The sequence below is a fragment of the Rhinolophus sinicus genome, linkage group LG17 (genome assembly GCF_036562045.2).
Source record: "Rhinolophus sinicus isolate RSC01 linkage group LG17, ASM3656204v1, whole genome shotgun sequence".
In the NCBI taxonomy this organism is placed as follows: Eukaryota; Metazoa; Chordata; class Mammalia; order Chiroptera; family Rhinolophidae; genus Rhinolophus; species Rhinolophus sinicus.
In genome coordinates this window covers 23,201,722-23,229,356 of record NC_133766.1, presented here as the reverse complement: position 1 = coordinate 23,229,356, position 27,635 = coordinate 23,201,722, and the positions used below count along the sequence as shown (strand labels likewise).

Here is a 27,635-nt window from a genome sequence, read left to right as displayed (position 1 = left end):
GGTGGTGGTGACCGCCACCTCCCTGTGTTTCCACTTTGGAAACACAGGACTGGATTCTCAGTCTGGTAGCCTAGTACCCCCAGCCCCACTCCTTGTGGTTCTCCACACGCCATCCAGCTTGTCCTAGCCTTAGACCTCTGTCCTTTAACAGAGGACCAGCTCCTCAAGCAGGACCCCCAGGTGGGCAGCCGCTGACTACCCAAGCCGTCAACTCGGGATTGAACGTTCTGGTGGGGAGAGTGTGTGGGGAAGTAGAGGGGCCTGACACTCGACAACCATCCTGAGTAGGCTCCCTGACCCGGCCATGTCTCATCCAGCCTTGCAGCACAGAGGGCTGAGGCGTGCAGAGTGGCTGGCCATGCCAGGCAGCTCTGTTCCCAGAACCCCGCTCCTCCCTGCCCCTCTCCCACAAGTCACACTTACAGACTTGTTTTAAAAGTTCGTTTCCAGGAAACAGTATTTCCAGGGAGTCCCATAATGCCCGAAGGTGCTCTGTGGTTCTTTCCAGTAACACTCCCCAGGCCCTCAGATGCACACATGGAGGGAAAATCGCAGCCTTTCTAGAGACCCCTGGGAAGAATCCATCCCAGAGCTGGCCTGCTGAGCCTGGACATATGCTGTTCCTGCATCACGCAGCCAGACCAGCAGCAGCTCTGTTCTTCCAGCATTAGGAGACCCCTTGGGAATCCAGCAATATTTCTAAGAACCGAGCATCAAACCCTTGTTACCATGGTGGGGAGGACCTCTAGCTTGTGGAGCCCACAGGCCAGCTTTCAAATCAGCATTTGCTGCCCGAGGGCTGACAGGAAGCGCCCAGAACCTTCTTCCAGCCGCTGTAGCTTTGTCGACCCCCTGTTTCCTGGGCAAGTCCCTTCACCTTCCTAGGCCTCACTGTGTCCTACTCCCCCCACTTCTCAACACCTGAATGCGGATGGAGGCCTGATCCACCTGTGTTTTCTCTAATTCAGTTGCCCGGTGTGATGTGAGCTTTAAGGGGAGACGAGGGATACACGACTGACCACCTGATGCTCCTTAGACCTTGACAACAGTGATTTGCTTTAAAGGTGCAATAGCTAGAATTTAAACAACATACACGTTAGGAAAAAGTTGGCTGAGGAGAAACCTGCTAGGTTATTAGAAGCTGCCACCAGCTTTTGGTGATGGGTATTCTTTGGGACCCCACAGTGAGACATCTTTTGCATTAAAGTGGGTTACATGTCCCACTTGAATGCTTTGTGTTCACAGAAGAGATGCACCAAAATGAGGAAGAGGAGTGGAGTTTGTTCCCCAGCAGTTACTTGCCCTCTGGAAAGATTGGCCTTGCTGCCAGTGGGACTAGCCCCACGGACTAACACCCCAACTTCTAACTGCGGGGACACAGTGGAGGGCCTAGCCATGCCCCTGATCTTATCTTTAGAGCTCGGGGACACCCTCAAACATCCTCACTTCCTTTAATGTAGCAGAATAGCTCTGATGTCAGGACTTTTAAAATGAATTTTCATCTTCATCATGTCTTTCATCTTAGAACAAAATGTTTCCTAGGTTTTTGGGTTTTTTTTGAGGCAAAATGGGACTTTTTATTTGTCTTAACTTGTCTTTTTCAGATTTCAAGGGAGTCTCCCTAATTCTCACATTCTAGGAGTCGGCAGAATAATCCATGCCCTACCTTACTTAAAACCGTTTTTGTTTCAATAGTAGCCAATAGCTCTCCTTCTTGGTCCTTCTCTTGGAACTTTTGAGTTCTTTTTGTAAAAATTTTTTTATTGGGGAACAGTGTGTCCCTCCAGGACCCATCAGTTCCATGTCGAGTCATTGTTTTTCAGCCTAGTTATGGGGGGTGCAGCTCAGTTCCAAGTCAAGTCGTTTTTTCTAGTTGAGGGTGCAGCTCACTGGCCCATGTGGGACTCGAACCGGCAACCTTGGTGTTATGAGCACTGTGCTCTAACCACTGACCAAACCAGCCACCCACTGGCTACTCAGCTCCATATCAAGCCATTGTTTCTCACTGGCCCATGTGGGAATTGAACCAGGGACCTTGGTACTATGAGCACCGAGCTACAACCACTGAGCCAACCAGCTGCCCTTTTAAGTTCTTTAGTGGTCATCAACCTGGTCTCTCTATATGGCAGTGCCTTCCTCCAACTCCCACCTTTAAATCCTTTTGGTTTCCCATCACTTGACCTTTTCCAACAGTGCCCCAATCTCATTGACCTATAAGACAGTGAGATTTGGGTCAATATTGTATTAGTGGCCAAACTGCTTAAACCCAAATTCTCTGGCTATTTCCAGTGCCCAGACCTGAGAAGGAGGAAACTCAAGTCCCCTAATCATGACTAATCATAAATCGTTCCCCCTAGCAAGAGCCATGAGAGTCCACGGAGCTGAGATTGGGGTGGTAAAGCAGCCAATACAATGGAAACATCTGGCAGATAAGTAAAGAAGCCCACCTTCTGCCCTCCCCCATGGAGAATGCCCTGTAGGGCTATCAATGGGATCTCTTTCTTGGTGTCTCACCTAACATGAGTCATACTCCCCTGGGGCAACCAGCAACTGACAAGGTTGTAGTAGAGAAGGCACTCCTTTGAAGTGAAGACCAGATCTTTTATCATTTCCCCAGCCCTGCAGACTCAGTCACATGTCAAATAGATAATGACTACATGCATCACTAATAGACTCCATTTATTTTTGACAAGTGAGTTGGTGACAGTGCCCCCTTGCATGCTAATAAAATATACAGGAGCCATACTTGTAAAGTCTTTGAAATACAAGGCCTCATGCTAGTACTCTGTTATTAAATCTTTGCTGGGAAATGGGGTAATCAGACTGCTGGGACTCTTGAAAAATGATTACGTTTGAAGATTAGCACCATTCTCCTGTCCACAGGCTATGGTTTCAGACAGCATGATAGCTTTGAGTAAGTAGCTCCCAGATCATAGGAACTAGATAATTAATGTCTTCTGTGTTGCATGGAGATCAAACCTCTAAGACTGTATGTAGTGCTGAGAAGCCAACAAAACAGGATTCTCCTGGTGTCTGGACCACTGAGGAGTGGGTGTCAAGAAGGAGTTATCCTCGTCCCAGTGAGCCCGTGGGAGGGAGAGGAAGGGTTCGTCCTGTCTCTATTTGGAATCCTGGGGTTCTAGGCCCCAAGTGCCCTTAGACAACCTGAGGGCGTTTTCCACATGATCCAGGATTTTAGTGACCAAGAATGACCCCAGAGGCTCCTCAGACCAGTCTGGTTACCACTCTCCTCCAGTTTCATGAGCCTATAAAGGCTTTCCCATGTTTGGTCCTGTCCTTCCTGCAAATCTATTATGACTCTCAAGTGGCTCTGAAAGATACCCTCTCCTTCCTGTAGAATGTCTGTAGTTGAAGGGAAAGAGGTGGGCACATCTCTCCCGCTCTGTCTGCACTTGAGCCACCGGGGCTTTTTCCTGGCCATTTTCCCTGCGCCGTCACAGCCATGACGGGTCTAAAACAGGAGTGAGCCGAGGTTAACGCCTCCAGTGGTGTGGATCCAGACTCACTCTCATTCCCACCCTACCTGTGTGGAGAGACAGTTTCCTGCCCGCCCTCACATACGGGTCCTCAGGGCTGCACCTGCTCGTACCTGAATGGGGACCTCTAGCCTGGCCACCAAGGCTGCAGCTTGGAGCTCTGTCGGGCCCTGTGCACAGCCATTTCTGACTCTGCCCTTTCCTGGCCGCCCACGTGTGTTTGTCTGTCTGTCTGTCTGCAGCGCTGCCTCCCTCCTCACCACTAACTCCTCTTCTAACCTGCCCACCAGCCCCCGACGAGCAGTCCATATGGAACGTCACGGTGCTCCCCAACAGTAAATGGGCCAACGTCACCTGGAAGCACAATTTCGGGCCCGGAACTGACTTTGTGGTTGAGTACATTGACAGTAAGCATTGCTGTGCGGGGTGGTGGTGGCGGAGCTGCGGCGGGGAGCGTGGATGCCATTAAAGGGATCCTGTGAACTCCCCAGGCTCAGAGAGGCCTTTTAGCCTGGCCTAATTATGACTTAAGGAAATCGATACACATTCAGGCGGCAGTGAGGTGGGCGGAGCAGGCTCCAGGAGAAGCCAGGGGCTTCTGCAGCCACTAGTGAGGTCTAGGGTTTTACGTGCTGGCGAGGGCCTAGGTAATGGGGCCCTCCATCTACTTCCTGCCCGGGATGAGGCTTCCGAATAGCCCCAGGGGAGTCCAGTCTCACCTCTGCATGGATCTCCTTAACTCAGAATCCATGTTTTCTAATGTCTCCCCTAGACAGGTGGGGCCAGTTCAGACCTAGGGTACAACTGTGCTTTGCTCACAGAGGCACACCCGTGGCCACAGTCAGAGACACAGACTAGAGTCATTTGTCTCAGAGAGCTGGTGGCTTGAACTGAGCTGTTCACACTTTGCTGGATCTTGAGACCACAGGTACAGACCTGTTAAACTGTAGAGTGTGGCAGGATATCTGCCTTCTCTGAGTGAAGGCCCCTGTTCTGAGGGGGCAGGCCCACCGTGTAGGCCTCTTTGGCATGTGCTGTAAGCAAGTAAGCCAACTAACCCGGCTGGGCTGGCCTCCTGAAGAGCTCCAAGAAAAGAATAAGGACAACCCTTACTTAGTTCTCCGTGGTCGGAGGGGATTCACGGCCACAGAATCCAAATCCCGAGTTTGGTCTGTATTTTTACAGCTTCCGGCCACCACCATTCACGCTACATCCCAGACACACAGGCACCCACTTCTCCTGATGTGTGAGTTTTCCCCACACTGAGAGAAGAGAAGCAGGGTTGTATCTCACCTCCAGGTACCATCAAGGGTGCTAACTGGCCCTCTGACCCTCTTCAGGATAACAGCATTTGGCTGACACCTTGAGAGTTTAAGGAAGTAGGTCATAATATGTTTATCACCGAGGCTGTGGCGAGAAGAAACGGTGTCCTCAGCTGAAGCGCCATCACATAAGAGATTGCGAGGAAGGGCTGGTGATGGAGTTGTCTGGTGACCTCCTGGTCTGTATGCTGGCCTGGCCCTTTCCCCTTTGACAGGTGGCAGGAACCGAAGCCCTGCCTTTGCAGCAACTCCTGCCTGGCCCTAGGCTGACTAAGGTTTCTGTTCCCCAGGCAACCATACGAAAAAAACTGTCCCTGTTAAGGCTCATGCCCAGCCTATACAGCTGACAGACCTCTTTCCCGGGATGACATACACGTTGCGAGTTTATTCCCGGGACAACGAGGGCGTCAGCAGTGCCATCACCACCTTTATGACCAGTGCAGGTGAGAGGGGGTCTGGCCTGGCCATCCCCTGCAAGCATGGGCATTTCATTCTCATTCCCAGCTTCCTGCTTGTCTCTGCTCGGAAAGAAGACCCTCCCCACCCATTCCCCACCTTGCATGGTGTGTCTCCGCTCGTATACTTTGCGGCTCCCAGGAAGACCAGAGGAGCCAGAAGTGCATGCACAGTGGAGAGAAAACCGTGCTCTGACCCTGTGGGAACATGTGGGGAGTCAGAAGGAAACAGGGATTGTAGTGAGGACGAGGAGACCGCCCAGCCCCAACTGTGCTTCAGCAGAAGGGCTGTGTATGTGCGGGTGAGTCTAGGGGCTGCTGGACTTGCATATAGCCTGGGGCACAGGGCCTTGCTTCCTCCCCGAGGGATTAGGGGATAGGATCATCCAAGGCCATTGACCCAGAAATCTCCCCAGGAATCAAACCGAGGATCAGCATGTATGTCACTGCCTTGCCACTGTCATATGTTAAAAATTCCGAAGTGTGTTACACAAGTTGTTTGGGATTTGTTTTGGTTTAAATTTTGTCCTGCATTTGTGATGGTTTAAAAGTCATTGACCTTTGTCTTGCTGGGGGAGAGGAAGAAGCTCTTCAGTGTTAGAATAGTTCTGTCTCTGAAGGGGCTCCAGCTATGGATGGAGACGTATCTTCATTGTGCCAAAAGAACAGGCCACCTGGGGCCCAGTAAAGGTAGAAGACTCAGAAATCTCTGGTAGGCAGGATGGTTGGCAATCTACAGACATGAAGGCACGTGCTTGTCTATGTATATCTTTAAAACTAGACTGGGGCTAAGGGTGGGATTGGGAGAGAGACAGAGAAAAGCACCAGTCCCTGTCCCCAGGGATACCCTAATCAGATGCAGTTAGTAGACACACACTCTAAAACCCCACTGATTTATATGAACTTCTGAACGTTGACTTATTCATTCCTCTTCCTGCACCTGGCCTGGTGAGGCTGATGCTGGTAGCTTGCATCTTGAGAGTCACTGCCCATCTGTATAAATGTCTCACTCCACCCCTTCTAGCCTCTTCCCTCCTGGTCTGGGCGTCTTGTCCTCCTCTCTGTGCCTCCTCCTCGCCTGCCTATGTCCGTGCCATCAAAACTCAGGGAGTCTGAGAGTCCAGCTGCCTGCTTGAGGCTAGCCAGACTTAAGCAGGATGTCTGTGAGTGGCCAGGCTATCCTGGGAGCCAGGCAAGGGAACTGGACAGTTGACCGACTGGAGCAGGTGGCTGGACTGTGACCCAGTCGGGGTCCCAAGCTGTTGCTCACCAGTGCATGTTTTGATGTTGCTTCCTTAACAAACTTGAGCCCAGGGCAGAGGCAGGAAGCAAGGATGAGATTCAAGGATAGAGTTCCAGCCTCGGGATGCTGCAGAAGCCAGTGCAGCCTGCTTCACAGTGAGACTTCTCCCGGTGCTAAGGCCTGGAGCTGTGGGTGAGGGTTGGGGAGAAAGAGCCAGAGAGAAAAGGACCAGTCCCTGCCCTCGGGTAAATATGCAGGACGGGGAAAGCAACTGATCATCTACTTCTGAGCATTGACTCAAATGGTAATTTCTCTTTCCTGTGGTTCATCTGGAGAGTCTGATCCTGATGGCTTGTTTCCAGTGCAGGTGAGACGCTCGGCACTTCCAAGCTTTCCTGATTCCTCCCATTGCAGGTTGGAGTAGGCAGGTTTAGGACCCTAGTTAGCTCTGAGCACATAGTACTCACTGACCTCGATAGCAGGATGGAAATTATTATGTGGAAATATAGGGAAAGAAAAGATTGTCACTTTCTGAAGTTCACGTGTGCCTGTGGGTGTGTTCAGATCCTTCAAAACTACACACTGTTTCCTATGGGTGGATTCCAGAGCCAGGTTCACACAGTCCCCCAGGTCCCCGTGTCTCATCAAAGCAAGAGTTTGTGAGCATCTCGATCTGCCTGACCAGTGGTCATTTAGGCCACCACAGGCCATCGCTGACATCCACAGACTTAAACGTGCTACAGTGGTTCAGAAAGGAAGTGGAAGAAAACCACTAGGAATGCCGACAGGCTCCCTGGTTCCTCGCCTAAAGCTCCCACAGAGGAAGTTAATCACCTGCTTGAAGCTTTTGAAGCCAAAGAGGCCCGAGGGGCTACAAACCCACAGCCCTGGACTCCAGGAGTCCTGTCAGCTCTTCCATCCTGGGTGGGTGGGATGAGGTGAGGCCGCAGTGTGGTGGGTGCTGACAGTGGGCCAGCAAGACAGACAGCAACCCACGGCAGACCTCAGGAAGGCTGCAAGGAGGGATAGTAGGGAAACTAACTGTAGTCAGCCTCTTTCTGCTGTGTTTGGGAGAAACCCAGAATGGGTGAGGTGGGAATGGAGAGGTGTAAATTGATGCTTCAGTGAGAGCAATCCAGCCAGACTGCATTTGAAGAAAGTCCATCCCTGTTATATTTGTTCATCGATCCTTATTTCTGAAATACAATTCCCCTGCCAACCTTGAATGACTTGCCTCTCTTCCATAGCCAAACCAAATCCCTCCTGGTTAGTTAGGGGTCATGGGAACAGTTTGCCTTGCAGGTGACTCATCTGTTTCTGAGTGAGGTTGTAGGTGTGGTGTGGAAGGCACACAAAATATGGCCTCTAGTCCAGAGTAAGAGGCACTGGGACTCGTGTTTGCCAGGTTGAGCCCACCTTACCCCAGATCCCACTTGGTCTGGGGTGTTTTTGTTAATTGAGATATCATTGACAGAAAGTATTTATTAGTTTTAGGTATATGACATAAAGATTTGATATACGTATATATTGTAAAATGAACACCACAATAAGTTTAGTTAACCTCCATCACCATACATAGTTACAAAACCCATTTAGTGTTTTCTTTTGTTTGTTTTGTGTGTTTTTTAACAGGATTTTATTGGGGAACAGTGTGTACTTCCAGGACTTTTTTCCAAGTCAAGTTGTTGTCCTTTCAGTCTTAGTTGTGGAGGGTTCTGTTCAGCTTCAAGTTGTTGTCCTTTTAATCTTAGTTGTGGAGGGCACAGCTCAGCTCCAGGTCCAGTTGCCGTTGCTAGTTGCAGGGGGCACAGCCCACCATCCCTTGCAGGAGTCGAACCAGCAACCTTGTGGTTGAGAGGATGTGCTCCAACCAACTGAGCCATCTGGGAGCTCAGCTCAAGGTGCCGTGTTCAATCTTAGTTGCAGGGGGCAGAGCCCACCATCCCTTGCAGGAGTCGAACCAGCAACCTTGTGGTTGAGAGGACGTGCTCCAACCAACTGAGCCATCCGGGAGCTCAGTGGCAGCTCAGCTCAAGGTGCCGTGTTCAATTTTAGTTGCAGGGGGTGCTGCCCACCATCCCTTGCGGGAGTCGAACCAGCAACCTTGTGGTTGAGAGGATGTGCTCCAACCAACTGAGCCATCTGGGAGCTCAGCTCAAGGTGCCGTGTTCAATCTTAGTTGCAGGGAGCAGAGCCCCCTTGCGGGACTCGAGGAATTGAACTGGCCACCTTGTGGTTGAGAGCCCACTGGCCCATGTGGGAATCGAACCGGCAGCCTTCGGAGTTAGGAGCACGGAGCTCTAACCGTCTGAGCCACCGGGCTGGCCCAAAACCCATTTAGTTTTGAACAGCCTTCTGTATCCAAACTTCACAAAAAATTCTTTGACCGTTTTGGTAAGGACTGGCAGTAGCATTTGAACTTCACATGGCAAAGTCAGGAATGGAAAGCTACATTTGCTTTCTAAATTGCCCATATAGTCACTTTCCCTGGAATTGTGCCTTTCTCTCCCAAGAGAAAGGGAGTCTCATAGAGACACTTGTCAGGATGCATCAGAACAACCGTCAGGAAGCTGGTGGAGCAAACAGGCCACTGCAGACATTCAAACCAGTGTCTGCAAAAGGTGGGAATCACCATCCAAACACAAGTTGAAGTGATTCCTTCATCCCAGGGCCCAGGTGTAGTTCATGGTCAGGCCAGTATTCCTGGGTCCCCTAGCTGGTATCAGGGAAGAAACTAAAGCAGTATTCCAGGTTAACCATATTGTATTAGGATTAAATTGATCATTAATCAACAAGTAGTCACTGACGAGTTATGTGACCAGCATCGTACTAAGGACTGGGGGCTCAAAGCGTCCCCTGTTCTCAAACCTTTAATAGTATCTTGGAAATCCGGACCCAGGAAACAGAGCAATTAAATGTTACGTTGTGTGGAGTAACCAGGGTGAAGTTGGAGTTCAGAGATTGGTGTGAGCTGGGGGAGTGAGAAAGTCAGGACGGAGGGTAGAATGTGGAAGGGCCGCAGTGCAGATGCTGAGGCAGGGTGGCAGAGATGCAGGGAGGGGAAGATCGGAGCTCCTGGAAGTCCAGGCCTGATGGAAGTGTCCTAGCAACAGAACAACATAATGTGCCGTGTCCTCTGGATCTGGTAAGCAGAGGGTGCCCACGCCCCTGTGGACTGGAGCCGAGGTGAATAGGATAGATTTTGGAAGGAGAAATGCTAGTCCTTCGAGATGGGGAGAATGGGGAAGGCACCGGCAGAAGCAGCGGGCGGGAAGACACATGTTGAATTTCAAGCAGATGGACCATCCAAGGAGCTGGTTGGAGCAAGCACTGGGCTTAGTGTGTAACTGGCTGGAGGGACAATGAGAAATGAATAGAAGGATTGCCAGTTGGACAGTCAGGACTGAAGGACAGTGAAGGTAAGAGTCAGTGATACAGAGGTAGGTTTGGGAAAGATCCACTCTATGACGGGAGATGAAGCTCTTGAGTATAAAGGGGCTTGACATTGGCCTCCTGGGGGTGGAGAAAGCAATTGGCAGGAACTGGAGACAATGGAAGACTAAGGAGGTTACTTACAAAAGGACAATGCGTGAGCTAGAGCTGAAAAGTCTGGCAGGTTCTTCACGGGTTTTTATTTTAAGATACAGGAAGCTCCAACATATTTAACAGCAGAAAGGAAGAGACATCAAAGAATAAGAAATTGAAAACACTAGAGTTTGCAGAAATCCGTTCAGGATTGAACTGCCAAGAAAGTGAGGCATGGGTCCCACCACTGAGGGCGGAGTAGCTTCAGCGGGGAGAGGGGAACCTACCCTACCTGACGGAGAAGGATGGTTGTGGAGGCTGGGAGGACGGTGGTGGGAAGGGGTGGTGCAGTTTGAGAGGGACGGTAAGAGATGAGTAAAAAGAGCCAGGCAGCGGTGACGGCCCAGTTGAAGTACAACATAGTGAACCTGGGATGGCCTGCGTCTGCGTCTTCCTCCAGAAGGGCTCATGGCAAGGGCAGAAAAACACAGTCATCGCCAAGGAGACCCCCAGCTGGGAGTTGAGTTGGTGCTAGAATGGGCAACACCCGGGCAGGACAGTGCAGTGTAAGGTTCGCAGAGGCCCCGTCAGGCCACGAGAGGGTGAGGGACCTGAATGGAGGGAAGGAAGAGGAGGGTTCATCCACTGAGGAGATGTGAATTGAGTGCCTCCTGTGTGTAAGGCTCTGTGCCAGCTCTGGGGAGAGAACAGTAAACCTGACGGTCCCTTCTTCAAGGAGCTTACTTCCTGGGTGGAAGGACGAAAGTGGTAAAGAGCACAGACTCTGGAGCCGGACAGCCTGGGGTCACGTTTCTACCACTTAGTAGCTCTGTGACCTTGAGTAAGTCACTTAACCTCACTGCCTCAGTTTCGTTGCCTGTAAAATAGGGATGATAATAAAAAAGCACTCTATGGGGTTGTTGTGAGGATTAAATTAGAGAACGTGTAGAAAGGTACTTAGAGCAGTGCCTGGCACCACAGGAAGTGCTTATAAGCGTAAACTGTTACACAGTAGCGGTAATACAGTAGTCCTGCCTTATCTGCGTCAACTGCAATCCAAAAATACTAACCTTCCCCAGCCATCGACATTGTCTGCTCCTGACATCCAACCATCAACTTCATCACGGCTCAGTGATCCAGGGTCACCTGAAGCAGGTGACCCTCCTTTTCAGGTGTGGTCAGAAGGTCAGTAGAGCCTCCCGCTAAGTCACTGCGCTTGTCACTCACCTCACCTCACCTCATCACGCAGGCGTTGCATCATCTCACATCACAAGAAGGGTGAGGACAATAAAGATTTTGAGAAAGACCACACCCATGTAACTTTTATTCCAGTATATTGTTATAATTGTTCTGTTTTATCGTTAGCTATTGTTAATCTCGTGCATAATTTATGAATTAAACTTTGTCATAGGTATGTATGTAAGTATAGGAAAAAACAGTCACTGTCGAGTTGCAGGCATCCACTGGGGTCTTGGGACATAGCCCCAGCGGATAAGGGGGACAGCTTTTTATCGTCCGGATGGTTACAAGTGCTGTGTAAAAGATAAATGAGAGCCCTCCGAGAGTGGCTGGATCGGGGAGAGGGCCTTTGCTTTAGCTGGGAAGGTCCAGGAAGACCTTTCTGAGAAGATGATTTTCTCATCTTTTGATGGCTTTCTGAGACAACCATCTGAAGAAAGAGCAGCAGATGCAAAGGTCTTGAGGTGGGAATGAGAGTGGCCAGTGCGGCTGGAGTATAGAAAGTGAGGAGAGAGTGGTGGGAGGCAGGACTAAAGAGGTGGCAGGGCCAGCTCTACTGGGACCTGACGAGTCAGGATGAGGAACATAGGTTTTTCCCAATAGTAATGAGATGTACTGGAGGTCAAAGCAGGAAGCAGTTTGATCTTATGTGGGGTTTTAGGAAGATCTCTTTGACACTGTGTGGGGGTGGTTTGTGGGAACGGGAGTGGAAGCAGGAATGGACCTTCCCCCACAGCGTGCTTAGGTCAGGGCAATCACAGCCATGTTCTGTAGAACTCAGCTGCCGCTCACATGGGCAGCCCAGGCTCGGACAGCATGGCAGCATTCGTTCATCAGTCTTCACCATGTTTGAGACCTTCTCGGTGCAATGCCCTTGGCTGGGTGCTGGGAGGGCTCTAAAGACATTGTCTCTGCCCAAGAGGAATAAAGGGTGGGATTGTTTCCAGATACCTGCTGTGATTAAAAAAAAAGTACCGGAGCACAGCCAGGGCCCCAGAACCAGCCCTCCCTGTGCTGCTCCCCTGGAGGAAGCCCCGTGCCTGAGCTCTGGCCCCAGGGGCTCTCAGAGCTCCCCATGTTCTCCCAGAGGCTGCTGGGCCCACTCAGCTGACTCCAGATTACTTTGTGTCTCTTCTGGTCCGCTGATCCATCCTTTTCTCCAAGTCTTGGTTTGCATGGCAGTCTGCATCTCAGGAAGTGTTGCTTTTGTTCTCCAGTCCTTAGGAGAATGGCAAGTGGGTCCTACCCAACCCACACCCCATCCCGAGCCATTGCGTCACCCAGGACACCATCAGATGATGCCTGAGGGCCTGTCCTCTAGGCTCACCCACATGCCCCTCAAATCACACAGGGGTCTGCCCACTTGGAGACAGATCCTCCATGTATCCCAGGCAGGGACAGAGAGGGACTCACTGTCACGAGGGGAGGGAGGGAGCAAGTCAGCTTGTCACAGTCACCAGGGGTTGTCTTTGATTGTGGAAGTGGTCTCAAGTGGCATGGGATGCACTGAAGGCATGGCCCCAGCCCCAACTTCACCACCAGCCATCTGGGGGTACCCACCCAGTATTGTCTTTGCTGTCAGGGAGCGCACAGTCCAGTTGGGGAGACACGAAAAAGCAAGGGCATCCTGGAGCTGCACCCTGCCCAGACCCGCTGCCAGGAAGCCTGGGTGGCTTTGGAGCCATGCTAGTGGGCAAGGTTGCTGCTCTGGGCCTGTGCAGACCCCAGACGGTGTTCTTAGGATGGGTGTTTGCAACGTGACCACAGCCCCTCCCCTGGTTGGGAGCATGCAGGGCCCGTCTCCTCACCCCGGGCTCATTCATGGGAAATCGCACCTCAGTCGCCAATTGCTGGCCTTCCCACCATCCCTGCCAGGCTGTGACCAGGATGTGCTTTGCAAGAATGCCATGCTTCGTCCTTAGGAAACTGCCTCTTCCTAAAGGGTCTGTCAGCTTTCTGCTGCTTATTGTGCTCCTTGTTCCCCTTCCTCTGCCTCTTTTCTGACCTTTTGACCTTGGCTCCTTAATCATTTTCTCTTTGTCCGTATAGCGGGGTAGTTTGGGCCAGAGGACCGAGGTGCTAGCTTTAGGCAGCAGGAGGAACGTGGACGTGAAGTAGCTCAAGTTCTTCCCTTCCCTCTCCCTCCCTGCCTCCTCCCATGCAAAGCCCTTCACATGTTCGCTCTGGCCCTCCCCCCCAGCTTACACGAACAACCAGGCCGACATCGCCACCCAGGGCTGGTTCATTGGGCTCATGTGTGCCATCGCCCTCCTGGTGCTCATCCTGCTCATCGTCTGTTTCATCAAGAGGAGTCGCGGTGGCAAGTACCCAGGTAAGACACGTCAGACGCATGGGCTTACGGGACTGGCCAGCCGTCTTTCCTGTGAGTCACCAGGTCCCCTGCCAGATCTGGGGGACTCTGTTCCCTTAGTGAGCCCAACCTTGCTAAGCTTGGAAAAACCGCCCTCTTGCCTGTTCTGTGCCTCTTAGAGCTGCCAGAAAGCATTTGAGTTAATTAAGTTCACTTGAGGTGGGTGGATGGCGTGGTCCAGGCAGCTCCAGAGGGGATGGAAGGAGCCCGGGCCCCTGGTAAGAACGAGCTTCCTCCCCTTGACTCACCAGCCATCTGCTCGGTAAATGGGCTTTTTTTTTTTCAGTCTGAATCTCATTAGAATCCTGTGTCCTAAGGAGGGAGAAAGGAGGAGAGGCATTTTCTCTAACCATGAGAGAGAATGTAGTGAGGAGAGAAGTGTGGGCAGGAGAAGCACAGCCATGAGCGAGCCTGGCTCTCAGCGGGACCAGGACGTCGTCACAGACACCCTAACAGAGGACAGAAGCTCCTAGTGAGCAGCAGGCAGAGGCTAAGGGCGGGTTGCACTGATAGGGACGCCCTTGGGCTTCCCTAGCGTCCCCAAGAGCCGTTTGTCTTCTGTGGGCCTCATGATCTTCCAGCCCAGACACACCAAGGTCAAGGACAAAGACCTCTGATGTTCCTGTTTCTGGAAATATTGATTGTTTTTCAAATGGGCAAGAAAGCCATCTGTCTGCGATGGGGTGGGTAGGGTGACAGCAGACAGGATAATGGATGACCCTGAGAGTGGAAATCCTGCTGGGCTGCAGAATGAAATTGCTCCCTGCCCCGCAAAGCCCCACTGGCCAAACACACTCTGTGCTCCCCAAATGCCTGCTTCTCTCCATCTCTGTGGACTGATCCTCTTCCAGGACCCCCCTAAAACAGAGAGAGGAGATTCTGTTTATTTCCTTTCCCTGTCCACTTACCCTCAAGACCCTAGGATTCTAAACAGGTACGCCTCTCCTTGTATGAGAGGGCAAGAGATTAACATTCTTGTTTTGGTAAATGATGCTTTCTTTCAGCTTGCTGTGCTGTGTTGGGATTGTCTTTCTTCTGTAAGACAAGGCCAGAGTTAGGGACAGGGGCAGCCTTATTGAGTTCACCCCTCTGTTCCAGGTGGAACTGGAACACCTGAAAAATTCATCAGATGAACTCTGAGCCTTCCTTTGCCTAGTGGAAAGTGTCCCATTCCAGTTCTCATAGCTTCGCTCTGTCCATCCAGCAACAGGGTGAACCCCTAGTCCATTAGAAAGACAAGTGGACCAAGAACCAGGAGGCCTGGGCTCTAGTCTTCACTCTAGACTTCATTCAGTTCACCAGTTAGTCACGTGACATGTTCTTCACCACTCACGGCCTGTTTTCCGTCCCCTAAAATGGGGGTTATTACCCTGTATTGTACCCCAAAAAGGATACGTAAAGAATCATTCATGTAAGTGTCTGCTGTGTGCCAGGTTCTGTGCTGTGTGCTAAGGATTCTAGAAGGAAAGGTGATCTCTTCCAGGACATTTCAGCTGGCTCAGAAGGAAGGTCACAGCAAAACAAGACAGGGTCTTGATGGGTGTTTGTAAGTCACAGAGGAGGCATAGGAAAAGGGAGCCATGAAAACAAGTGAAGTCACAGCTATGTGAGCACTTTGCATTCCAAGGGTGTGTATGCAGTGTCCTCTCTGCCAAGGCACTCGGCTAGGAGCTTTGAAGAAACACAAGGGTCGCCACCCTCAAGGAAAGAACTGGCATTCTGTCACAGACATAAGAAAAACACACGAATCATTATAATGCAGAGCAGAATAAGAAAAGTGCCAAGGAAAGGATCGCATTCCTTTGGTGTTTTGGGACAAGTATGGGGAGCCAGGTGGGAGGACAATGTAGTTGTCAGTGGAGATGTAAGAAACCCCTGGCGATGAGGAGGAGGCAGAATTAACATGGCAACTGATTAAATGTGGGAAGCCAGAACAAGGGAGATATCGATGGTGCCTTATTGAAAGAGAGACTGTCACTGAACCCAAAGGTGGCGTGTTCTGGCTGTACGGTCAGAGCCCTGCAGAGCAGGGACGTACTCAGTCATCGTGTCTGTGTCTTTGCTTCTCTTGTTGACCAAGTGCGAGAAAAGAAGGATGTCCCCCTTGGCCCTGAAGACCCCAAAGAAGAGGATGGTTCATTTGACTACAGGTGCGTGGTCTCCTTGGCCCCTGTTCACACGTAGTGCATCCCGTTGGGTGGGTTGTCCTCACTGTCCCTGAGGTCGCACCCTCCCTTCAGAGCAGCTCGACTTGGCTGAGAGGCCACTGTATTGATGTCCTCGCCCATCGTCCATCGGGCTGTCCCCTCTGCCTGCTCGTCCTGCTTGTGCCGGACAGGCTGCCCCCACGCAGCCTGACTCACATTCATTCTGTGAGAGGCTTTTCAGCCTTCACCTGCACAATGCAGATTCATTGAGCTCCTTAAAGTGTATGAGTTTCCACGCTTTCTCTCTGAAATTGAGCCCTGGATCCTCAGCTTCTGCTCTGCCTACACCCCACCCCACCCCTTAAGATAATATCCCAGGGAAGCTGTATTGTCATAAAGCATGGACTAGGTGAGTGATGAGGGGCAGTGGTGGGGGGAGGGGGTGTAGGCCTTTTCTTCATGAACTTGAGCAGTATCTCTGGGCTGTAGCCCAGACTGAGAAGTGTCCTGCCCCACACTCCCACACTCGCCGCTTAGTGAGTTAGTGGCAGAGCTGAGGAGGCCAGGAGCCCAGCTTCCGCCTGTGCTCTTTCTCAGATCCAGGTAAGCCTTTTTTGTTTGCCCCCACCCCTGGTTTTTAAGCCATTGTTTCTTAGTCTAGTTGTGGGGCACAGCCCCCTGGCCCATGCTGGTATTATAAGCCTTGTGCCCCCACCCCGTCCCGCTGAGGCAGTCGGTCGCCGGCCGCTCTCATTGGCTGCCGGCCACTCACAATAGCACACATCAGCCCACAGCAGCACATAGCAGCTCACACCGAGCTCCGAGCTCCGAGCTCCGACTACTCACGGCAGCCCAGCTCCAGGGAGAGCCATTGTTCACAGTCTTAGCTATAGAGGGCACAGCTCACTGGCCCATGTGGGAATCGAACCAGCGACCTGGGTGTTAGGAGCACAGCCCTCCAACCACCTGAGCCACCGGGCCGCCCCCAGATAAGCTTTCTTATCTGGCTTAACAAAGTGGTAATCTGTCCATTTTGATGGCAAGTATATTTTGAGTTAAGGAACAATACAGGGTGGGTCATGGAGGTCTCATTCCCAGACTAAGTTGGGCGGGAGGAAATGCTCTCATCAGAGCCCTCCTTCCCCACCCCAGCCAGTCACTGTCTGGGACCAGGTCACCCGTGTCCTCCTCTGACCTCTCCTTATTTCATCCTGGGCCTCCGCCACTCTGTCCATCAGCAGCCTGGCAAGCGGGTCAGATCAATAGGCGGCAGAGCCACTGCCCACACAGGAGCCCGTCTGGCGGCTCAAGGACCATGTCCATCCATCCAGTCCCAACAGCCGCATGAGGCTCCCAAAGGGCAAGCACAAGAGGCCCTTCCTCTGGCGACCCTCAGCACCCCTAGTGGGGCCTCGCCACCCCCTGAGTTGAGAGCTGTTCCCTGGTTTTCAGTTCCAAAGGCCGCGGGGCTTTCTCGCTCCCAGACCCTCAGTGCGGCCACAGGAGGGGTGAGGACCACCTCAAATACAGGGCCAGGCAGCCTGCGCTGTGAGAAGCTGTTTCCTCAGGTACCTCTCCTCCCCTAAACTCTAAAACTGGTAGGCAAAACCTCTGCCTCCTCCCCACCTCATCGCTGCCCACCGACGTTGAGACTGGATATGTATGCATGGCCCATACACCCCACATGCACATGCACACACACACCTCAGCTTTGCCTGGGGGTGGGGAGGGTTAGGTTCTGCAGCATCCATCCTAAAGCCCCTGCTGGGATGAGTCCAAGAGTCGTAACCTGGGAAAGGGCTGAGAGTAATACATCAGAGGGAAAACCACGTTTCTGGGTGGGACAGGCCTGGGGACGAGGGGACATGGCTCACCCCACTCCACTCTGTGGCCTGGCGGCCGAAGCATCTCTCTGGCGGGTCTCCCTCTGCTTCCCTCTGCTTTGTCTGTCCACCTGGTCCTCAAAGGTCTCTTGGAAGGTAGGCAGACAGGGGGCTGGGCCAGGGTTCCCCAGTCATCTGGTTTCATTCAGGCTTCCCTTAGGAAAGGTGCTTTCCGGACCTAGATCCCCTTTCCCCTCAAAAACCTGGCGCACTAAAGCCCCCTCCCTGTGCCTCCCACCCCACAGGGCCATCCCTTCCCTGTCCAGCCGTTGCGTTTAACTGACCAATGCCCTCAAATCACTTAAACACAATCCTCCTCTTCCTGCAGGTGGGGTGGAGGCCCTCGGGGGGGGGATGCATGTGAAAACCCTGGTAGTTGGGATACGGAGCCTGGTAATCAGAGTCTGCTGGTTCTCTGAATGCCCGTCTCCTTGCTAGATGGGATGTGGCCCAATTCATGAATCGCTTAATAAAGCCAATTACATTTTCAAATTAAAAAAAAAAAAAGAATCTGATAGGTTTCAAAAGATGAGTTCCGCTTCCTGCACAAGCCCTGGAGACCCACTTCCCTCGCTCAGGGCGCCTCTCCCTCCCGGAGCACTGCCGTCAGAGAACACAGGCTGTTAATGGAGCCCCCTTCACTCAGCGTGTGTGTGTGGGGTGGGGGCGCTAATAGCTTTCCACCTACTACTGCCCAGCTCCTCTCGCTCTGGCTCACAGCACTCCCCTGACAGCTGTCTGCCCAGCGCTGCTGTTAGAAGCCAGGACAACTGCCTGATATAATGGCAACTTGGCCTGTGTTTCTCGCACCCCCAGGAAGGACTAAGTGGGAGGTGGGGGGAGAAAGCAGAGAAGAGGGCGGTGTATGTCTGCTCAGACTGCCTGGCACCACTGTGGTCTCGCCTACTGGGACCCAGATTCTCACTCCTGGTCCTCCTGCCTCCTGCCTGGGAACTCACTCATCTGCCTTCTGAAGTGCGGCCAACAGCACCTGGACCCCACTCTGAGCCTAAAGGGCAGAGTTTTCCAGCAGGGGAAGGGATGTGGTGCCTGAGCTGACGCCCTGCCCACTCAGGGTGTCACTTCCTGGGGACACAGCAGGCACAGTGGGCAGAATGCCACTTTAACCGCCAGCCTCCCAGATCTCCTTGCACAGGAGGAGCTTACGGGCAGGACCTGGGGGCCTCAGAAGGAGCTGGGCAGGCCCCTCTGAGCCGTCCTTGCTAGTCTTTGTCTCAAGTGGCTGGCCTCATATTATTGGCACACCCCTCCTTCCTGAATTCCTCTTTCACTTGCCAGGCCTGAAGCAACATCATCTGTTTGTAGATAAACCAGATAGAGAGCTGAGAGAAACAACACTGAGACAGAGAAGGGGAGAGGCAGGGCACAGGTTTGTTTCTGTAAGGCCCAGATGCTGGCTTTCTGTCAAGGGCAGAGCCTTTGTAGACAGTCACAGATGACAGTCAAACTAGCCCAACCCCTCTGGGTGGAGGCACGAAGGCCCAATGAGAAGGTTTTCCCACGGCCACAGAACCACACAGTAAGAGACTTGCGACGAGGACTTCCATCCTGCCTGGCCTCACAGCAGTGGGCTCTGCCTCATCAGGGTGGCCATCTGCTGCCTCTCCCCGCCCCGGAGAGGAGCCGGCCTCAAGGAGGAGCCCGCAGACCAGGAGTCTGCAAGTGTGGGCTCCTGTGCCAGCTCTGCACCAACGGGCCACCTCCCCTTGGAGAAGCGGCTTGTCCTCTCCAGGCCATAGTTTCCCTTCTACAGAACTGGCTGGACAGGGGAGGGCTGGCCTGGGTGGTCCCTGAGGTCCTGTCCTCTCTGCACTGTGTGTCGCATGTAGCGTGTATCCGGCCCCATCCCACCTGGGTTTGGGTAGCACTGGGCTGGGTTGCGCCCTGATTCTCTGTCTCTCTCCGGCCAGTGACGAGGACAACAAGCCCCTGCAGGGCAGCCAGACATCCCTGGACGGCACCATCAAGCAGCAGGAGAGTGATGACAGCCTGGTAGACTATGGTGAGGGCGGCGAGGGTCAGTTCAATGAGGACGGCTCCTTCATCGGCCAGTACACAGTCAAAAAGGACAAGGAGGAGACTGAGGGCAACGAAAGCTCAGAGGCCACGTCACCCGTCAACGCCATCTATTCTCTGGCCTAACAGCCCCCCAGGCAAAGCCACTACTTTGCAAGTAGGAGGAGGGGAGAGGGGGACATGAAGCTACCACCACCTTCAGGGACAAGGGTACAACATGGGGGTCTGCCAAGCTGTGAGGACCACTGACCACCCAGCCAACCACAAGCCCCTCCCAATGACCCCCCACATCTGGGAGCCACCTGTGTGGGAGAGCGAGAGCCACGGCCAAGCCCAGCTGGAGGGAGCCCGGGCCCCGTGCTCAGCCTGATAACCACCCTGAGCCTCCTACCCACACTGCCGCCCTTAACCTCTGACACACACTCACCAGTTTCTTCTGTTCTGATCCTTTTCACTCTTTTATTTTTGCTTTGTGCATCTTCCCCTCCAGACCCAATGTCTCCATTTTCTTTTCCATTTGAAGAACTCTCCCTGGAAAAAGAATAGGTGGATTCTTTCCCAGAAAACTGCAAAGACAGGCAAAAAGGATTGGTCTGTAACAGAACATACAGAAAAGGTGCAGTATTCAAACCATGCTGGGCCAATGCATTTCCGAAGGATGCCTTTCTCGCCACATGCCTGCCCGTGCCCGCGACCCATCCGCCTCAGCCTTGTCAGTTGCTAAGCTGGGCTTGGCTCCTTTCTGGAAAGTGACAGTATTTTTGGCAGGGATAGGGCGGGCAGGCCTCCTTGCCTTGCTCTGGCTCATTTGGGAGGTGGGCCTACCTCTTGCTCCTCGCTCGTACCCTGCCCCTTCCTCCAGAGTGTCCGAGACAAAAGCGGCACTGACGCTGATGAAGGAGTCTGAGGAACCGCAGTGGACACTGATGGAAAGGACTTCAACCCCAGTGACCATGTACCTCAAGCAGAAGAAAATCAGGCATCTGGTCCCTGGGGAGCCGTGCTCACCTCAAGAGAAGAAGAGGGCTGGGTTTCCTCATCAGTGAAACCCAGGATATAGGAGAGAGGGCCACACCCACTGCATCCAGAGTGGAGGGTGCCCCCCACCTGGTCAGGGGTCTACACTGTTGCCCTCAAGGAGCTAGAACCCTGTATTGCAAAAGTTTTGCTGGTGTGTTTAGGGGTGTAAAGTACTGCTCCCCCTTTCACCTCTAGCAAGTGTCATCTCTTTGGTCAGTTCTGTATGACGTTGAAACTGTGGATGGGGCCCTCTTGCCCCAACGCTGAGCCAGTGTGTCCTTCCTTCCAGGTATTTACGTATCAGGGGACACTGCACCAGCAGTGCTGTGAAGCCTGGCCTGGAGGACTCAGTGCTGTTCGAATGCCTTATGCAGCTCTGATCTGTCCCTGTAGTTCCCAGGTTCCCAGCCCCTCCATACAAGCCTTGAAGCCTCCAGCAATGTCTGTCTCAAGGAGAACGGAGCGGCCTATGCAAACATCACGGCAGAATCAGAAGCAGCCACTCGACACATGCCCTGCAAGCTGTTGCCCCAGATGGATACACTCGCAGACCTGCAGTTCTCAGAGACCGAAGGCGCTGCCTTCATCTACCCTACCTAATCCACTTTTGAAACCAAAGGTACCCAGCCTCAGAGGAGAGAGATCGTGAGCTTAAGAGTAACCCTGTAGCTGTTGCTGCAGCATCAGTTTCAGGAGGGGGAAGCTGACCCTAGTAGTGGGCCACCTGCCACAGACACAGCCTGTGATTTCAGCCTCCAGCTGCTTGCCAGGGGTCCTGGGCAGGGACAGGGCTGTGTCCTTTAGAGATTTTATTAAAGCATCATTCGCCACGTGTTTGAGCCGCAAAGGTATTAGCAATGTTTGCATCACTTAGTAACCAGTCAGTGAAGGTCAAGCCCATAGATACACATACTCTGTCTGCAGGTAAGAAACCGTAGCCCAGAGCTGAGCCAATTATATTGTTTAAACCTGAGAGCAAGTAACGTCCTTGGGCCCCAGCCATGGCTAGGTTTGCTTCCTGGAAGCCCAAGGGGCAGCTCTCTCATGGTGACAGGGGACAAGGTGAATAGCAGGGAGCTGGGAAGTGAGCTCAAGTCCCCTCCCCTGGCTGTCCTTTGACACCTTCTTGGACACAGCTGGGTATTCCTGCAACCTAGGCCCAGGGTCCCCGACGGGTATGTCAGGAAGTATGCCTGTGAGCTGAGTGAAAGGACTGGCCTTTCCAGCAAACACTGGATCTGAGCAGGGTGGCCACTTTCTCAGGCCCTGAGTCCATGTTGCGCTGTACACGCTAGTGAACTTGTTACACTGAAAACAGTCTCTTAGGGCAAGAAGGGCTGTGAGAGGTCATTGTACCCTTCCCCGTGCCTCTAGAAGGTCTGCTGTACAACTGATGACCTGGGGAGGGCTTCTGCTACCAGAAGCCCTTGGGGAGGGTCTTGGGGAGAGGTGATTCCTCAGCCTGTCTTTGCTCCTTGTTCATGTCCTGCCAGGCTCTGTACCGTCCCCCGTCATGTATGACGACAGCGCCGTCAGCCCTATCATGAGGCTGCCCACACCACCACGCCATCACAGCCCTCCTGGCAGGCCAGAGCAAACCCAGGCCTGAAGAACCACATTGTCCCAAAGCAAAGATGGCAAGTGCTGAGCGAGATCTGTGGGTTGTAGTGTTAAGGTTAGGGAGGGGCCCTTCCAGGGAGAGAGTCCGTTTTCCGTGGCGCCCAGGCCAGAGTCCACCCAGCTCAGCAGGAGAGCTGCCACCTTCCCTGCCAGCTGGGGCTCGCCAGCAACCGCCCCAGACACCCCAGTGATGCCAGTGGGGGCGACACCACTGGTTCTTCAGCCTTTCTGGCAAGGGGGTCAGAGGGAAAAAGTGTGGGTCATCTCATAGTGACTAGAAATTCCATTGCCTGGTCTGTGAGCCCACTATGTGCTTGGCCAGAAGAGCTGTGGCTCCCTGTGCCCTCATTTTGTCTGGTGGTTTGCTCAGCACATATATACTTTGAACACTGAGTGCAAGCCAGTCTCTGAGCCATGGCTACCACGGTGAAGAGTCGTGTGTAGCCCCTGCCCTCTCCGGGCTGACAGTCCTGGACGTGAGTCTTGGGACACAGTGGCATTGATCGGGAGCACGCTGAGCATGTAAGCCACCTGTGGCCCCAGGCTCAAAGGGAGAAGCTTCAGAGGGAGAACTGGGTCCACAAGGCTGGGCAAGACGGCATCAAAACCTACAGGGGCATTTGAGGGACAGTCCTGCCTCCTGAGCTTCTGCTCTGCCCCTCTGGGCAAGTGGCTTAACCTACCTGTATTTTGGTGCCTCAGTCTCCCCTATTTAGTCCCTCCTTGAATATCTCTCCCCCACAGAGGGGCATGGGCCCACCTGAGGGAGAAAGGAGGCCAGTGTGGGGAAGACACCACTACAGGGCCAGGGGCCAGCTGCCTCCCCCTTGCCTGCGTTACAGAGAACGGGACCCATTCTGTCTTACTTTGCTGGTGAGGAGATGGCCGAGTTTAGGCCAACGGGAAAGCCAGACCAGCTCCTTCTCTTGTGCACTGCTTTTGCCTTGAGAGGTTGTGGATATCTGGTCACCTCTTCTCTGGCAAGTCCCAAGGTCTGGAGAAGTGTCCCCTGTCCGAGAAGCATCCAGTGCCAACATTGCTCACCCTGCAAGGGGTGTCTGCCACCCGGGCCCAGACAGTGCTTTCATAGTTTCCCTGAACACAGTTGGCTTTAGCAAAGGGGTGGAGACAGATCCGAGGATATTTGTGGGTTTCCCAGCTAGGGAACTGCCTCCCCCACCCACAGCCAGCACCCACACAGGGGCTCACCCACACAGGGGCACACACCGCAGACCGAGTCCCCACTGCAGGGCAGCACCTCAGGGGGAACCCTACAGATTATGACACTGTCTTGGAGAAGGTGATTCTACACCCAGGCCTGCTAGAGACGCAAAGGCCTTCCTGGGGTACAATGCACAACTTGGGGCAGGGAGAAGAGACTGCCCGGGCTGGGCCCCCTTTGGGTGGTTTCGGAGGGCAAAACCAAGAGAGAACAAGTCTGATACAAAGGAGAGGCAACCTTCCCCAGTAACAATACAGGCAATGGCTCTATAAGGCTCCTGGAGCCCAGTGCAGAATCAGAGCCAAGTCACAGAGCGTTTACAAACAGCCCTGTGACAGAGGGAGTGGGGATCTAACACACTTTTGCCTGTCTTTGCAAGGCTACTTCAGTAACACTGAAGAGGTGAGGCTCCTTGAGCTTTTGGTCCGCGGGGCTGGTACCAGAGAACCGCTTCTCAGTGGGAGGGCAGCAGGTTCCTGGGACACCTCGGTCACCACACCAGCTGCCCCTGCCAAACAGGTCCGCTAAAAGGAAATCACCCTGTAGATCTGGTTGAGCTTTGTGTGGTGACTTAGGAATAACATATTGGAGGTCTTTGATTAAAAAAAAATAATAATCAGAGGAGTCAGGAGTCAAACCAATGAAACAAAGAGCTTGAAATACCAGGAGACTCAATGTTCTGGGCAGAGTCCAGCTCCTGGGCAGCCTTCTCTCTTAAACCAGGCAGCGGTGACCATGGCAGTTCAGACCGACCTCGCAGCTGTCCCCAGCCTTTCCAGCCCAAGCCAGAGCAGCACGCTTTCCTTCCCTCCCCTGCTAAGAATGGACCTTCCTGAGACAGGTTCAGAGAAGGATTCAAAGGAAGGATGGATAACCCTCCAGGGAAGCCACAAGACCCCACTAAACAGTGTCTCAAAACCAGTGCTCCTCTGTCAGTGTGTTAGTATTAAACGGACGTTCCATAATGATAAGGATGGAAATGAAATATTACAAAGGTGTCTGGCTTAGGATCGCTTCAGATTTCATCATGTGAAGGAATCACGAAGCTGATCTAATTGAAATGACTCATTGTACAGACAATGACACTAAAATCTGGGAAGGTGAAGGGACTTGCCCAGGGTCACACAGCTAGTAAACCAACGTGAGGGGCTTGAATTCGGGCCCTCCGACTCCTTGTCCAGTGTCCTTGCTTCTCACCCCCGCTGCCTTCTTGAAACAGGGGTGTCCTGACCCCTGTCCTGCTGGGTCACCTCTCATATTCCTTTACCACTTCTCCCACATCTTCCCAAAATGACAGACAAAGGATTTTCCTGAGTCGGAGATCAGTCCGTGTGTGATAACCTGTGGTATTAAGGGCAGACCCAAGCCAGGAGAGGGGTGATGAGGTGTCTGCCATGTGTCACTGTGAAGCCCAGACTTGTCTCCTGCTCATAACACATCGGGCGCCAGCGTGCTGTGCCCCTGGAAGTGAGGGCATGACGACCGCTCACCACTCCACCCTTGGCCGCCGGCTGCGGAGGGCAGCAGCGCCCGTAGAAGCTGTGCCACCCTGGGATTTGCTGGGCTGGAGCTCAGCACATGTAAAGACTTCAGTGAAGCAATAAACACAAAAGTCTGCGAAAAGAAATCCAGAATTTTGTGCACTGCTCTGTTTCTTTTTCAAAAATGATGCAGATCAGATGACCCTGCCCCACCCCTTTTTCTGATCCTCAAATGCCACATCCTCAGTCAGTGTTGTCCTTCCAGCTCTTTGCCAATTTCTTCATACCCCTCCTGAGCTGAGCCTGTCGCCTATGACGCGTCTGCCTTCTGTCCTGGTCCCACCCCAACCCACGCTGGACCCCGGAGGACCTCTTGCCGTGTACCCCGCCCCCCCAACACACATTTCCCCCACCATCCCAATTTGTTCCTCTCAGTAAGGAAATGTTTTCCCAGTGTCCCCTTATCACATGTGCACACCCACAAATTGTCTGATGTGTTTTTCATTGGTTAAATATTTAACTCACCATGGCAGACCTTGTTTTAACCCCTCTCACGTCGTGTTCTTTCCTTTTTGCGAGTTAGTTTGCATTAACCAATGTCAGTGATAGATGCGTCTCTGAGGGTGTCTCACGACCTTCAGCAGGGCAGACATCTGGCCGTGGAGGACCACCTAATACATGGACTTATAAACTGACTGCATGAGCAATGAAAAGGCCAAATTATCCAGAATTTTTTTTGAATCACTGTAAAAAAAAGAAAAAAAACACAAAACTGATTTCTTTTGTATAGAGAACACTAAACGTATAATAAAAGTTGTTCAAAATGGACTCTGGCCATGTGTTAATTTTCCTTAGTAGGTGCAAAAGGGATGTCAGGAGGTTAATGACAGGAACACATCAAAGTGTTCTTCTTGGGATTACACTTTGCAAATTCTGTGATACCAGCTGCCATCTTGAAGTTGGTCTTATCCTGGAAAACTCATCGGCACAATTTGTGTTACATAGAGTGACTGGGATAGGAATGTGTACAGCCAGGAGACCCCCCCTAAATTAGCGCAACTGTATATACGCTCACACACCATTGAAGCGGCCGTGTTTGGGATGCTGGAAGGAGAGAAACAGGCAAAGCCACTACTCTTTCTGCCCCTCTGCCCTTAAACGGGAAACACTGCATTGTGCCTGGCACAGAAGGCATTTCATATTGCTGAATAATTAAAACTACTTACAACAAACCAAGCCCCTCTCAATAGACTCAAAGGAATCTCAATCAACAAGCAAATAGAAAAGGGAAAGAAACAGAGCGGGTCGTGTTGGTTGAGGGGAGCTGTATTTGTGCTAGTTCTCACTAAGGAGTAGCTGGGGAACGTCACCCAGGCAGGATGAATAGTGAGGGGCCCCAGGCATTGTAACCCCCTCCCTTTCCTCAGGGTGATGTGGGGCTAGAAAGTGGTCAGGGCTGAGAGGTGGTTCTGCTCATGTAGAAAGATAACTGATAGTTTATAGACAATAATGGGGAAAAAGGGCAAAAGGATTTCCCTGAAAAGGCAGACCCAATTCTCTTAGATACTAAGAACCACCAAGTAACTATCCAACCCACCTGTGTTTACTCTCCCTTCAAAAGTCCTCAGAACAGAGCATTAATGTGAGGCATTATTGCTTCATTAGATTAAAATTAGACCTTATTTCCAGGTTTGGCTCCCCCTGAATTGTTGGATAACCCATTGGGTATGTCATACAACACCTCTAAACCTCCCTACTCACTTCTTGGAATATGAGAAAGATTTTTTTCTCATCACTCTCAAGTTCACAGGCTCTCTGAAATTTGTCCCTCATGTCCATTTGCACTGTCCCACCATTAGACCAAGCCCTCATCCTCAATTGACAGTCTCCTTGCCTCCTGTGTTGCCTACTCCGCCTGTAACTGTAGCCACGTGGGTAGTCTAAAACACAAATCTGTATGTGACTCCTTTTCCTGAAACCTTTAAGTTTGCTACAATGTTTTTAGTTTGCTGCAATAGGGTAAACTCTAAACTCCTTGGTTTGGCATCTCAGACCTTTTGTGATCTGACCCTTACCTCTACAGCCTCATTTTTCACCACTCCTCACATATACCCTAAATTCTAGCCATTCCAAGCTATTTCCAGATCCCCCTGACATGCAATTTCTCATACTTCTCAGCTTTTGTAATTTTATTCAGCTTAAAACCTACTCTATGCCAATTAATGATGTAATTAATAACCTACTCTAGGCCAATTAATGACGTAAGGTAAGGAGGATAGAGTTCCAGTCCTCATGAAGCTCAGACTGTCATGGGAGACAGGCAAATAAGCAAAAGCAATGCTTTAGTATCCAGTAAATGTGGGTTCAACAAATGCATTATGACCCAACGGTGGGTTTGCTAGTAAGGCACCCCTCTTGGCCAGCCATACCCCTGTTCTTTTGCCTAATTCATAATCACTGGAGCTGATTCTCACAGCCAGGCCTTGGAACGATTCCAGGCTCTTTTCTCTTTCCCACCTCTAAATACCTTTCTCCTTACAGATCACCGCTCTTGGGCTCCTTGAAGGCAGGCC

At 52.2% G+C, this 27,635-nt stretch overlaps 1 protein-coding gene across 27 annotated transcripts in view; it reads left to right on the top strand.

Annotated features, from left to right (window-relative positions):
• Nucleotides 1-25,890, top strand: part of NFASC (neurofascin) — a 177,347-nt gene extending 151,457 nt beyond the window's left edge. For 11 of the 27 annotated variants that reach the window (XM_019711411.2, XM_019711407.2, XM_019711410.2 and 8 more), the window contains 5 exons: nt 3,740-3,904; nt 5,110-5,262; nt 13,482-13,613; nt 15,733-15,802; nt 19,614-25,890. In XM_019711411.2, the coding sequence (XP_019566970.2) occupies nt 3,740-3,904; nt 5,110-5,262; nt 13,482-13,613; nt 15,733-15,802; nt 19,614-19,845 (752 nt within the window). In that variant the 3' untranslated portion in view covers nt 19,846-25,890. Of the gene's footprint in view, nt 1-968; nt 2,915-3,739; nt 3,905-5,109; nt 5,263-13,481; nt 13,614-15,732; nt 15,803-19,613 lie in introns of those variants that run through there. The other 16 variants (XM_019711426.2, XM_074322288.1, XM_019711425.2 and 13 more) reach the window with 6 other exon arrangements.
• The last annotated feature ends 1,745 nt before the right edge of the window (nt 25,891-27,635 follow it).